Source organism: Pseudophryne corroboree, chromosome 8, assembly GCF_028390025.1.
Source record: "Pseudophryne corroboree isolate aPseCor3 chromosome 8, aPseCor3.hap2, whole genome shotgun sequence".
Classification (NCBI taxonomy): domain Eukaryota; kingdom Metazoa; phylum Chordata; class Amphibia; order Anura; family Myobatrachidae; genus Pseudophryne; species Pseudophryne corroboree.
Genome location: NC_086451.1, coordinates 422,931,838 through 422,945,383, shown reverse-complemented (window position 1 = coordinate 422,945,383; position 13,546 = coordinate 422,931,838). Strand labels below are relative to the sequence as shown.

Here is a 13,546-nt window from a genome sequence, read left to right as displayed (position 1 = left end):
GTACTTGTGTGGATTTCCTCCCACAATCCAAAACTATACTGGTAGGTTAATTCGCTCCCAACAAAAATTAACCCTAACGTGAATGTGTGTACATGTGGTAGGGAATATAGGGGGGTCATTCCAAGTTGGTCGCTCGCTAGCTATTTTTTGCAGCGCTGTGATCAGATAGTCGCCGCCTATGAGGGAGTGTATTTTCGCTTTGCAAGTGTGCAAATGCTTTTGCAGCCGAGCGGTACAAAAACAGTTTGTGCAGTTTCTGAGTAGCCCAGGACTTACTCAGCCGCTGTGATCACTTCAGCCTATCCGGCCCAGAATTGACGTCAGACACCCGCCCTGCAAATGCTTGGACACGCCTGTGTTATTCTAACCACTCCCTGAAAGCGGTTAGTTGACACCCATAAACGCCTTCTTCCTGTCAATCTTCTTGCGATCGGCTGTGCGAATGGTTTCTTCATTAAATTCATCGCCCAGCACCGATCCGCTCTGTACCCATACGACGCGCCTGCGCATTGCGGTGCATACGCATGCCCAGTTTTGCCGAGGTTTTGACCTAATCACAGTGCTGCAAAAAATAGCTAGCGTGCGATCAGGTCGGAATGACCCCCATAGAGTGTAAGCTCCACTGGGGCAGGGACTGATGTGAATGGGCAAATATTCTCTGTAAAGTGCTGCGGAATATGTGTGCGCTATATAAATAACGGCAAAAGATGAACACATGGCACAAGCTGCAATATTTATGGTTGGTTAGACCACTTTACATCTATTTGACCATAAATCTCAGCGTGTTTATGATTATTTGTAGAGCAAGTATTGTGGGGAGTAAGGGGCATATCTATCACAATCCGCCTCTCAGATGCGGATGGGTCAGTCCCGTTTTTCTAGGACTGTTCCGCTGTCCCACACGTGGGAAGGGGGTTGGGGGGAGCACACACATAGTGGGCAAGCAGCGGGAGAACAGCTTAGCAGAGCAGCTGGTAAGCAGCAGGAGAGCATGGGGGCAGCCCAGCACCTCAGAGAGTGGTGGGTACGCCCCCAGAGTGAAGGGAAAGGGGGGTGCCATACAGCTCCACCCCTTTTCCCAAAGTCTCCAACTCCTTTGTGGACGTGCGCAGGGTCCAGCTCCACGAACCACCAATGTTGGGAGGTATGTAATAATGCCATCTTCAGATGGCATTATTATCTCAAGGATCCCCCACCACCTCAACAGTTTTTTTTTTTTTTTCACATTTCCCATATAAATGTGCACGTAAGTGAGAGTTCTGTGAATGGTTCTGTGGTGGTCCATTGAATATATATGCTATGGAGAATGAGTGGTGTAAGAAGTACTGTGAGGTGTCAGAAGTATAATATGGAGAGTACATAAGGACAGGAGTAACTGTAGTATGGAGCAAGTGCAGTGTGCTCAGTAAGTATATGGAGAGCTAGTACTAAAATTTCTAATTTATATTGTACTGTCAGTAATATGAGGACTGGAGTATGAAAATTTGTAATATGAGTATGGAGCGAAAGTACTGTGGGTGATCTGAAAAATAATTATACAGGGCCTTAAATAGAAGTATATGCACAGTCTAAAGGCCCAGGATGTGGCAGTGGCACCATCGCTGCATCAATGGCACCTTCCATCCTAGTGACCCCCTTCATGACATCACATGTGGGGGATAGGGGGACAGAGAGCATCAATGTTACAGCACTGTAATTGCATTATGGAGAGAGTATGATGTGTAGCATGATTATATAGTATGAAGAATCAGCATAGTTTGGAGAGTAAGTTATTGATTGATATGGTAAAATATCATTAAGGAAAACCATCTAGCTGTATCACTAAATGTGTTCTATAAGTGTCTTAGCCCTAACTTGTAACTTGTCAATGGGTGACGAAAAAGCTATTACTGAGGGATAGAAAGGTATAGACCAGTGATGGCTAATCTTGACACTCCAGCTGTTGTTGAACTACATATCCCAGCATGCCCTGCTACAGTTTTGTTATTTGGTCATGCTAAAACTGATGCAGGGCATGCTGGGATGTGTAGTTCAACAACAGCTGGAGTGTCAAGGTTAGCCATCACTGGTATAGACAGACACTCTGAGCTAGCAATCTGCCTTATACAAAGTATCAATGAGCCTTTCTCCATGTGAGACCCCTAACCATTCCTACTGATTACACCCAGGCTTGGACTGGCCCACAGAGGTACAGGGGAAGCCCCCGGTGGGCCCCACAGCCCGGGGCCCCACCTCCTGCTCTAAGGATCAGGTTCCAGACTGTGCACTTGAATTATACATCATACATAGGTTTCCTTATACTGGAGTATGGTGTATTTTCTACAGTGCATTGCTGATATTAATACGTTATTAATCTGGAACATTATCATGCATGCAGCAGCTGAATTTACTGTATATATTTATGAAGGGGCCCAGACATTGCACTCTCTAATGGTTAGTTAAACCAATGAGGTGGCAGGCCACACCCTCTGCAGACTGACCACACCCCCTCTGCAGACTGGCCACATCCCTAAACATGGGACCCTACCACTGTATTCCGCCGGTGGGCCCTACATGCCCCAGTCCGACACTGATTACGCCTGCTCGGCTTTGATGAAGAAAATCATATAAATTCCATGCTTCCTTTTGGGTAAGTTCCCTAAAATGCTCACGTCTGTATTTCTACTGGATTTGTTAAACTGTATGCGTTAGGAGCTTTAAGGTATAAGAATGTCCTGCTGCAAACAAATCATTCTACACAGGACTGTGTGACTATTTCAACTCAAAGAATCTGATTCACACATTGGCCAATATTTACTAAGAATTCGAGTTTGTCCGATTTGTTTTTTTTTTTTCTAAGTCCCAATCCGGGAATTCACTAAGCACCAATCTCGGCAGTGTTTAGACTATTCGTAATGGTTTGATTTGCAAAGTTCCGAAATACGAATGAATAGACCATCGGTCAAACACGGCTGTTATTTCATACAATACGGGCATTCACTATTCATTCGTATTTGGGTGTTAGTTTCTGAGTGCTCAAGTGGGCACTGTTTTTTTCCGATTCGTTAAAAAAAGCAGCAAAAAAATAGACCTGCTTTTTCCAGTCGAGTTTGGATAACCATGCACGGATCAGTGAGATCTGTGCATGGTTATCTATGGGAAAGGGTCTGTTTAGTGTAAAAACTGAAAAAAAAATTGCGTGGGGTCCCCCTTCCTAAGCATAACCAGCCTCAGGCTCTTTGAGCCGGTCCTGGTTGAAAAAATATGGGGGGGAAAATGACAGGGGTTCCCCCATATTTAATCAACCAGCACCGGGCTCTGCGCCTGGTCCTGGTTCCAAAAATACGGGGGACAAAAAGCGTAGGGGTCCCCCGTATTTTTGAAACCAGCACCGGGCTCCACTAGCCAGGTACATAATGCCACAGCTGGGGGACACTTTTATACTGGTCCCTGCGGCCCTGGCATTACATACCCAACTAGTCACCCCTGGCCGGGGTACCCTGGAGGAGTGGGAACCCCTTAAATCAAGGGGTCCCCCCCCTCCAGCCACCCAAGGGCCAGGGGTGAAGCCCGAGGCTGTCCCCCCCATCCAAGGGTGGCGGATGGGGGGCTGATAGCCTTGTGAAAAAATTTGAATATTGTTTTTAGTAGCAGTACTACAAGTCCCAGCAAGCCTCCCCCGCAAGCTGGTACTTGGAGAACCACAAGTACCAGCATGCGGTGGAAAACCGGGCCCGCTGGTACCTGTAGTACTACTACTAAAAAAATACCCCAAAAAAAACAGGACACACACACCGTGAAAGTATAAGTTTATTACATACATGCACACCTCCATACATACATACTTACCTATGTTCCCACGAGGCTCGGCCCACTTCTCCATGTAGAATCCTTGGGGTACCTGTGAAAAAAATTATACTCACATAATCCAGTGTAGTATCAGACCTTTGTATAATCCACGTACTTGGCAAAATAATAAAACGGAAACCCGACCACGCACTGAAAGGGGTCCCATGTTTACACATGGTACCCCTTTCCCCGACTGCCAGGACCCCCCCTGACTCCTGTCAAAGAGGGTCCCTTCAGCCAATCAGGGAGCGCCACGTCGTGATTGGCTGATGGGACCCTCTTTGACAGGAGTCAGGGGGGGTCCTGGCAGTCGGGGAAAGGGGTACCATGTGTAAACATGGGACCCCTTTCAGTGCGTGGTCGGGTTTCCGTTTTATTGTTTTGCCAAGTACGTGGATTATACAAAGGTCTGATACTACACTGGATTATGTGAGTATAATTTTTTTCACAGGTACCCCAAGGATTCTACATGGAGAAGTGGGCCGAGCCTCGTGGGAACATAGGTAAGTATGTATGTTTGGAGGTGTGCATGTATGTAATAAACTTATACTTTCACGGTGTGTGTGTCGTGTTTTTTTGGGGGTATTTTTTTAGTAGTAGTACTACAGGTACCAGCGGGCCCGGTTTTCCACCGCATGCTGATACTTGTGGTTCTCCAAGTACTAGCTTGCGGGGGAGGCTTGCTGGGACTTGTAGTACTGCTACTAAAAACAATATTCACATTTTTTCACAAGGCTATCAGCCCCCCATCCGCCGCCCTTGGATGGGGGGGACAGCCTCGGGCTTCACCCCTGGTGAGTCCAACGCAGGCGTGTCCAGGCGTTTGCAGGGCGGGTGTCTGACGTTAATTCCGGGACCGGACAGGCTGAAGACATGGCAGCGGGTGAGTAAGTTGAAAGCTACTCAGAAACTGCACAAAATGTTTTTGCATAGCACGGCTGCACAAGCGTTCGCAGCCTTGCTATGCAAAAAAAACCTCCCCCCATAGGCGGCATCTAGTTGATCACACGGGCAGCAAAAAGTTGCTACGTGCGATTCATTTGGAATGACCCTTGTAAGCTGCAGAGATGGGAATAGCAGAATCAGTATTATCTTGTTGCACTGGGTGAAGTTTGTCCAGGGTGTAAGTACATCAACTATTGCAGGGGTAGGCAACTCGTGGCACTCCAGCAGCTGTGGAACTACACATCCCAGCATGACCTGACAGTTTTAGCATGAGTGCATGCTGGGATATATAGTTCCACAGCAGGTGGACTGCCACAGGTTGCCTACTGCTGAACGCCACAGTTCCGTCAACCAGAGCTGTAACTACGTGTGTGCCAGGTGTGCCTGGCACACAGCGCAGTCGCCCTGAGGGCGCAACCAGTAGCGGATCTTTCCACGGGCAAGCAGTACTTTTGCCCGGGGCACCGGCGCCATCCGGAGGGCGCCGCACCATGGCAAGATCCGCTGCCCGCTGTGAAGTCTACGCGTCTAGTTTCCCTTTGTCGGCTGCCCGTTGTGAAGGGAAACTAGACGCTACGCGTCTAGTTTCCCTTCGTGGAGAGGACCTTTACTGTAATGATGTGCAGTGCGCGTTGACGTCACGCTTAGCGTCTAGTTTTCCTTTGTGGAGAGGACCTTTGCTGTGCGGTGCGCGATGACGTCATCGCGCACCGCACATCCTACTACAGTACAGGGGGCGTAACTGACCACGCCCCCTGTATGAAGCCACACACCCTAATGCCGCCCGGGGCGCAAGAAGCCCCGGAACCGTCCCTGGGCGCAACCACCAGCAACTATGTCAGCGGCTTGTAATGAGTCAAATTAATTGACTCATTACAAGCTGCCTGTGCTGTGTGCACCGTGCCGGAGGAGAGGAGGAGAGAAGCAGTGCCGGAAGCTATATGCAAGCTATATGCAGCGAAACGCGACAGTGTTATCCACTGGAGCAGGACAATCTTCATTTGGATCTGAACCAGCCCTTGCCATTTGCCAGCCATTCAGAGGAGTTTCAGAGAGACACCATCCAAACACTGTATTGCATGAGCTACTCACACACCATACGGGATTTATACTGCACAATCCTCTAACGGTGCATATAAAGAACAATTGGACTCTCTATTTTTACAAGAGACTCTTGCTACTGGACTCTAATTCAATTTAAGGGCATAATTTGGAACGGATTCCTTGCACTGTATCATGATACATGTCATGACCCAGTATCCCGGGTAAACCACTCCCTTTTTAAATTACATGAATTCATGTGGTATATTAATTATTGCATAGGATATTGTTTTCAATAAATTGTCTTTTTTTAACTTTGACACATTAGTGTAAGTAATTGTTCTTTCCTCTTGGAACGCAGCCTTCCTTTTTTGTTGTAACAAAGCAGTAAAATGCCTAGTTACGGCATACATGCCGACATCCTGGCTGCTCTCTCCGGGAGAGAGCAGCCAGGTCGGCTCAGCAAGGGTTATGACACTGATAGGGGGCGGGGCGGAGGCAGAACAGGGGCGGGCGGAGGCGGAACAGGGGCGGGGTTATCACGGCACATAATTTAAGCCATGCCCCCTGCTATGTAATGCCGCGATTACCGCCATTATACAGCAGGGGGCGTTGCTATGAAGACGCGATTCAGCAAGAATCGCGTCATCGACTGCCTAGACCACCCACTTTACTCACTAAGTGGGCAGTCGGGCAGGGGGGCCCCTAAAAAATCGGGAGCCTTGCCTGCTCTTCCGGGGGGGGAGGGTGCGGGAGGGTCACCCGATTTTCGGGAGCCTCCCGCCCATCCCGGGAGAGTAGGTAAGTATGAGTTACGGCACTGCCGTCAACATACCCTCGAAGCGCGCTCACTCAACTTAGCCTGGCTGTGCATGTGCCCCTGTAGAAGTGGAGATTCGGCTGAGAAGCATGTGATCGCCTCCACAGCATACACACTGCAGAAACATGCAAGACACGTCTGCAAAACAGACTTGCAGTGCATGCAACACTGCATTAGTTAAAGAGAGGGGATCTGCCCCCATTTAGGTCACTCAGAAGGCAGCTGGAAAGAGCAGATTTCAGGGGTAAATTATTTCTTGCTGTACGGCTGTACGAAAAACTGACAATCAGGCAAATGCAGCTATCATGGGTCAATATGGGATATCTGGACTCCAGGTCGTCACCAATTGGTTGACACACCTTAGGTCGACACCTGAAATAGGTCAACATGGAAAAAAGGTCGACATGAGTTTTTTGTTTTGTTTTTTCATTTTTTTAAACTTTTTCATACTTTACGATCCACGTGGACTACAATTGGGAACTGTAACCTGTGACGAGCGCAGCGGAAGCAGAGCGAGGCACCTTGCCCGAAGCATGGCGAGCAAAGACGGTGCACTAATTGGTGTTCCCGGTCACATTACGGAGAAAACGACACCAAAAAAAACATAAAAACTCATGTTCACCTTTTTCCATGTCGACCTTGTGTCCATGTCGACCTAAGGCGTGTCGACCAATTGTTATCGACCTACGTGGTGTTGCCCTAATTGGTGTTGACCCTGAGTCCCAGACCCCAATATGGAATGATACAGGGGAACATAATGGAAGGAATATGACTGGTAAAGACTGGTGTAGGAACATAACTAGAAGATGTATGAAGAGTAATTCTCCATAATATGTAAGTACAATTAGCAGACACTTCATCACTTAGGACCTTATTCCGAGATGAACGCAGATCACTGCATACGCAGCCAGATCTGCGGTCATCTCCTCACATGTTGGGGGCCGCCCAGCACAGGGTAAGTCCGCCCAGCATGTGTGAGGCAGCCTCCCGATGCATCCGCAATTAGATTGCAAACGCATGGGAAATAAGGTTGACCCCTGGCATCGCGGGCTGGCTGTACTGTCAGGCAGTCTGACGACATTTTTTTCCCCGGAGCGGCTGCATGTGACATCATGCAGCCTCCCTGAAAACAGTCCTGGCCCGCCCACATTTGGAACGCCCTGCCCCCCAACGCTGCAACGTCACCCACCACCCCCTCTCCCCGACGGCTGCCGCTGTCAATCACACTGTGGCCACATCCATCCTGGATGCGGCCGCAATGTGTAAGGTCGTGCACATACACAACGGCCAGTGCATGTGCGCAGTCAAGGTCTGAATAACCCCCTTAATGTTCTGTAACGGATGCAAAGACTGAAGCAGATGTAAAATGAGCAGAGAGATTTAGATGTGAGAAGGGCCAAACTCAGATCTAAATTGCTAGGTGCACACCTTGCCGACGTGTGCATCACACTTTACAAACATCCGCCCGATGCGTAGTACCTGGTGTCACAACTGGATGGGCATTTAACCAGTTGAGATGTCAGTCACAGGCGGTCCCTGCAGCGATGCCGACCACCCGTGCTCACAGCCAGATGAGCCGATATATCTGTAGATTTCTCAGCCATTGGCTGGGCTACAGGACTGATGCGTTATGTCTGTAAATAACTTCGTTCACAGACATATTGGAAGGTAAACACCCACCAAAGGGCTTGCAATATATCGGCCCCGTCGATTGAACAGCCAATATATTGCTCTTTGTTTGCCCAGTTTAACAGAAAATTGTTTTGCAACATCTGAAGACAAACTGAGGCTGCTATACAACATGAGCTGCAGAACAGACTGACTGACAGATGAGGGTTCTACACCACAGAGACATACAATCAGAAATGAACGCATGATGTTGAGACGTAACTACATTGTCTCATACAGAAAGGTTGTGACATGATCAAACACAATTAAACGACACAAAATAGACAATGGTAATATGACATAGATACAAAAACACAACTAAAGGGCAACTGATAGACAAAGGTTCTATTTGATGTAACTAGAGACCACAACTGAAAAAAGGTTCTGTGGTATGAGGTCCTGGAACATGAGCACCCACAACTAGAGAGTGCCTGATAGACAATGGCTCTGTGACATGAGCGCCTACAGCTAGAGGGCGCCTAATAGAAAAAGGCTATGTGACATGAGGGACCAAAACTAGAGGGCACCTAATAGACAAAGGCTATGTGACATGAGGGACCACAACTAGAGGGCACATGACAGAGAAAAGCTCTGTGACATGAGCACCCACAACTAGAGAGCGCCTAATAGACAAAGGCTATGTGACATGAGCACCTACAACTAGAGGGCGCCTGATAGACAAAGGCTTTGTGACATGAGGGACCACAACTAGAGGGCGCCTAATAGACAAAGGCTATGTGACATGAGGGACCACAACTAGAGGGCACATGACAGAGAAAAGCTCTGTGACATGAGCACCCACAACTAGAGAGCGCCTGATAGACAAAGGCTATGTGACATGAGCGCCTATAGCTAGAGGGCCTAACAGAAAAAGGCTATGTGACATGAGGGACCACAACTAGAGGGCACATGACAGAGAAAAGCTCTGTGACATGAGCACCCACAACAAGAGAGCGCCTGATAGACAAAGGCTATGTGACATGAGCGCCTACAACTAGAGGGCGCCTGATAGACAAAGGCTTTGTGACATGAGGGACCACAACTAGAGGGTGCCTGATAGACATAGGCTCTGTGACTTGAGGAACCACAACTAGAAGGCGCATGATAGACAAAAGCTCTGTGACATGAGGGACCAGAACTAGAGGGCACATGACAGAGAAAAGCTCTGTGACATGAGCACCCACAACTAGAGAGCGCCTGATAGACAAAGGCTATGTGACATGAGCGCCTATAGCTAGAGGGCCTAACAGAAAAAGGCTATGTGACATGAGGGACCACAACTAGAGGGCACATGACAGAGAAAAGCTCTGTGACATGAGCACCCACAACAAGAGAGCACCTGATAGACAATAGCTATGTGACATGAGCACCTACAACTAGAGGGCGCCTGATAGACAAAGGCTTTGTGACATGAGGGACCACAACTAGAGGGCACCTAATAGACAAGGGCTATGTGACATGAGGGACCACAATTAGAGGGTGCCTGATAGACATAGGCTCTGTGACTTGAGGAACCACAACTAGAAGGCGCATGATAGACAAAAGCTCTGTGACATGAGGGACCACAATTAGAGGGTGCCTGATAGACCAAGCCTCTGTGATATGAAGGACAACTAAATGGGCACCTGATAAAGGCTCTGTGACATGAACAACCACAACTTGAGGGTACCTGTTAGACAAAAGCTCTGTGACATGAGGGACCACAACTAGGGGTGACCTGGCACAAAAGCTATGTGACATGAGGGACCACAACTAGAGGGTGCTTGATAAGTAAAGACTTTATGACATGAGCACTTACAACTAGAGGGCGCCTGATAGAAAAATGCTATATGATATGATGGACCACAACTAGAGGGCGCCTGATAGACAAAGGCTCTGTGACAAGAGCGCCTACAATTAGAGGGTGCCCAACAGACAAAGGTTATGTGACATGAGTGCCTACAACTAGAGGGCGCCTAATAGACAAAGGTTATGTGACATGAGGGACCACAACTAGAGGACGCCTAATAGACAAAAGTTCTGTAACATGAGAGACCACGACTAGAGGTCACGTGATAGACAAATGCTCTGTGACATGAGCACTTGCAACTAGAGGTCGCCTGATAGAAAAAGGCTATATGACATGATGGACCACAACTAGAGGGTGCCTAACAGACAAAGGATCTGTGACATGAGTGCCTGTGATCAGAGGGTGCCTGACAGACAAAGGTTATTTGACATGGGGGACCACAACTAGAGGGCGCCTGATAGAAAAAAGCTCTGTGACATGAAGGACCACAACCAGAGGATGCCTAATACACAAAGGCTTTGTAACATGAGGGCCCACAACTAGAGGGGGGCCTGATAAACAAAGGCCATGTGACATGAGGGACCACAACTAGAAGGTGCCTGAGAGACAAAGGTTATGTGACATGAAGGGCCACAACTAGAGGGCGCCTGATAGTCAAAGGCTCTGTGACATGAGGAACCACAATTAATGTTTGGGAAACGTTTGAGAAAACGTAAGTAGAAAAAGTCTGATAAAGGTTCTGTGGGATGTGCATACACAACTGTAAGGTGACTGATATAGACTCTATTGGAAAGACATCTAGACAGGTCATGGAATAGCTACTACAAATGCTGTTTTGTAACATCAGAGAAGAGAAGCATTTTCTAAATAGTATGTGTTCCTCTCTTTAATAGATCTTAGTTTCATCCAGATGTCTAGATTATTTCCTCAAAAATTAATCTACAGACTGAAACGCCTGCCCAATGGTCTAGGTCAGGGTATCCCAATTTCAGTCCTCAAGGCATCCTAACAGTCCAGGTTTTAAGGATTTCCATGCTTGAGCACAGGTGAAGTAATCAGTCAATTGACTATCTGTGTACAACCATGGATAGCCTTAAAAGCTGATCTGTCAGGGTGCATTGAAGACTGAGTTTGGGAAACATTGGTCTAGGTCTTTGACTCTTTCTGAATGATGAACCTTTACACAGACAATAGAGCCCTATGTGATGGTGGTATTATTACTATGAATATTATTATTATTCCTATCTGGTCTAACTAATTAGAATACAAATAAGAGATTATAGAACAGGTCACAATTACAGTACATAAATATAGATTCATACCATAACAACTAGATGTTTAACCATGAAATGTGATCAGCTGTTTTTGGATTTTACTGGCTAACATCCAAAAACAGACTAAGGTCTCTGCTAAAATATTAATATAAGTGTATAGCTACCATTAACCCAAGAGGTCCAAGACAGGGTTTGGCTTCAGGACACAAGACACAATAAAGGGAGGAATTCAAATGTTTGAAAAGTCAGTTGGGAGTCTGTTTTTTCCTATCTAATAGAGAGGGGGGAAAAGACACCCAACCGACTTGTCAAACATTTTAATTTCCCCCATTATGTGCCATTACATATATTGCAATATGATAACACTTAGCAGACAATACTCTCTTACTTACCGGCCACTTGAAGTGAAAGGGCACTCGCACAGGGTTGCTAGCTGCTATGGCCCCTGGTTCCACAGCCATCAGGTCACTCAGAGCTGTCCCAAATGTGCATGGGGGATCTGGGGACACCACCGGCTGCGCATGCTTCAGACATACCCTGAAGAAGAGGTGGCAGGAACGGCCAGCGACGCATACACTGCGGGGACTGCTGAATGAATGGACCTTCAGCTCAAACACTCCAGCTAGCTGGACCTGGGGACACAGGAACAGGCGTGTAACTCATATAGGCATGTAGAGCAGTACTGAAGGACAGCAACCACAGAGATGGACATTCACTGACATACATCCAAGGTCAAGGGCAAAAACTACCAAGCCATCTAAATACTGACAGCTTTAGAATAACTTGTGATTTCTAGAATTAAAATGTTTTAGAATTAAAATGTTGCAGAAACTAGCACTGAAATTATACAAGTTCTACCCCTTGTAGGGTACTAATGAAAACTTGTGATGCCTTATAACAGAAAATAACAACAATAATGATGATACTACAGCATAAAGTTCCCTCTGCAAACTAGAAACTGCAAAACCTTCCTATAGATGCTACAAAAGAGTACCTACTGTATACACATGGATGGTGTGTGTGTGTGTGTGTGTGTGTGTGTGTGTGTGTGTGTGTGTGTGTGTGTGTGTGTTCTTGCCCCTTTGTCTGCTTTTATTCACCAGCCTAGTTTTGATACTGTTTTGCTCCCAAAGGGGCATTTATGGAGTGTAAAGCACCACTAGCATCAGGGGGACAAGCCAAGAACAGACAATAGGCTATAGATACCCCATATCTGGCTTAGAGTGGTACATACTGTACTGGCATTGCTGGGTTATACTCTGATAGTAAAGTAAGAACAGAACATTTCATAGTGTAAATGTAACAGCTGGGACATAGTCCCTACTCACCACTGGCAGGTACAGTATCACCCCTAGAACCAGGCACAGAGGAGTCTTTGCTGTCATATTATTCCCTTTTCTTTGATAAGTCCAAGGATAAAGTGGACGGCCCAGGGGCAAATCTAGCGATGCTTTACTGGTACACAACAGCCTGGCAGAGAGTAGAACCAGGAATAGGGCAAGTCAAGCAGATATAGCTCAATGAGAAGTCCAGGACCAAGTGGTATGAGATGGAAGAACTGCAGAAAGAGCTGCACAGGCTGAACTGGCAGCTGGTGTGTATATATCAGGAACAGCTGGGGTGTAGAGCTGGGTATACAGCAGGCACAGCTGGGGTGTAGAGCTGGGTATAGATCCGACAAGCAGAGCTGTTTGGTAGATCTGGTTGGTAGATTTATTGTCTGCAGTCCGGTAGACCAGTAGCGCTAGTTGACAGAGTTGCACATACACCAGCCGATGTGATCGGTCCAGCAGGCAGTGTGCCCTGTAGATCTGATGGTATACTGTGGGTCTGTGAGCCACTCTTGGGTGGTCCTTTGTGTATACGGTTGTCTCTCTTGGCTGTGACTAAACTTCTTCTAAGTCAATCCCGGGCTTTATACTGAGCCTCCTGTTGTCATGTAGCCCCCTCCCTTGGCACACTCTCCCCCCCCCCCCCCCCCCCCTTCCCCCCTGCCCCACTGCCCTCTGTCCACCCCTTCCTCCTCAAATCACACTTTCTTTGATCAGTTCTCCTAAACCCCGCACAAAACAAATTAAATCCCTATCCCAAAGAACAGCAGATATTGTCCTAACTGGACCTCAGTCCTTAATAAGTGTACTAATTATATAAGCCAATGTTATACATCGATGATCTGTTACA

At 47.3% G+C, this 13,546-nt stretch overlaps 1 protein-coding gene across 1 annotated transcript in view; it reads right to left on the bottom strand.

Moving 5' to 3' along the window:
• Nucleotides 1–12,750, bottom strand: part of DLL3 (delta like canonical Notch ligand 3) — a 188,836-nt gene extending 176,086 nt beyond the window's left edge. Inside the window, exons 1-2 of the mRNA XM_063938598.1 lie at nucleotides 12,694–12,750; nucleotides 11,758–11,997 (exon numbers count right to left, since the gene is read on the bottom strand). Of these exons, the coding sequence (XP_063794668.1) occupies nucleotides 11,758–11,997; nucleotides 12,694–12,750 (297 nt within the window). The remainder of the gene's footprint in view (nucleotides 1–11,757; nucleotides 11,998–12,693) is intronic.
• Nucleotides 12,751–13,546: the final 796 nt, after the last annotated feature.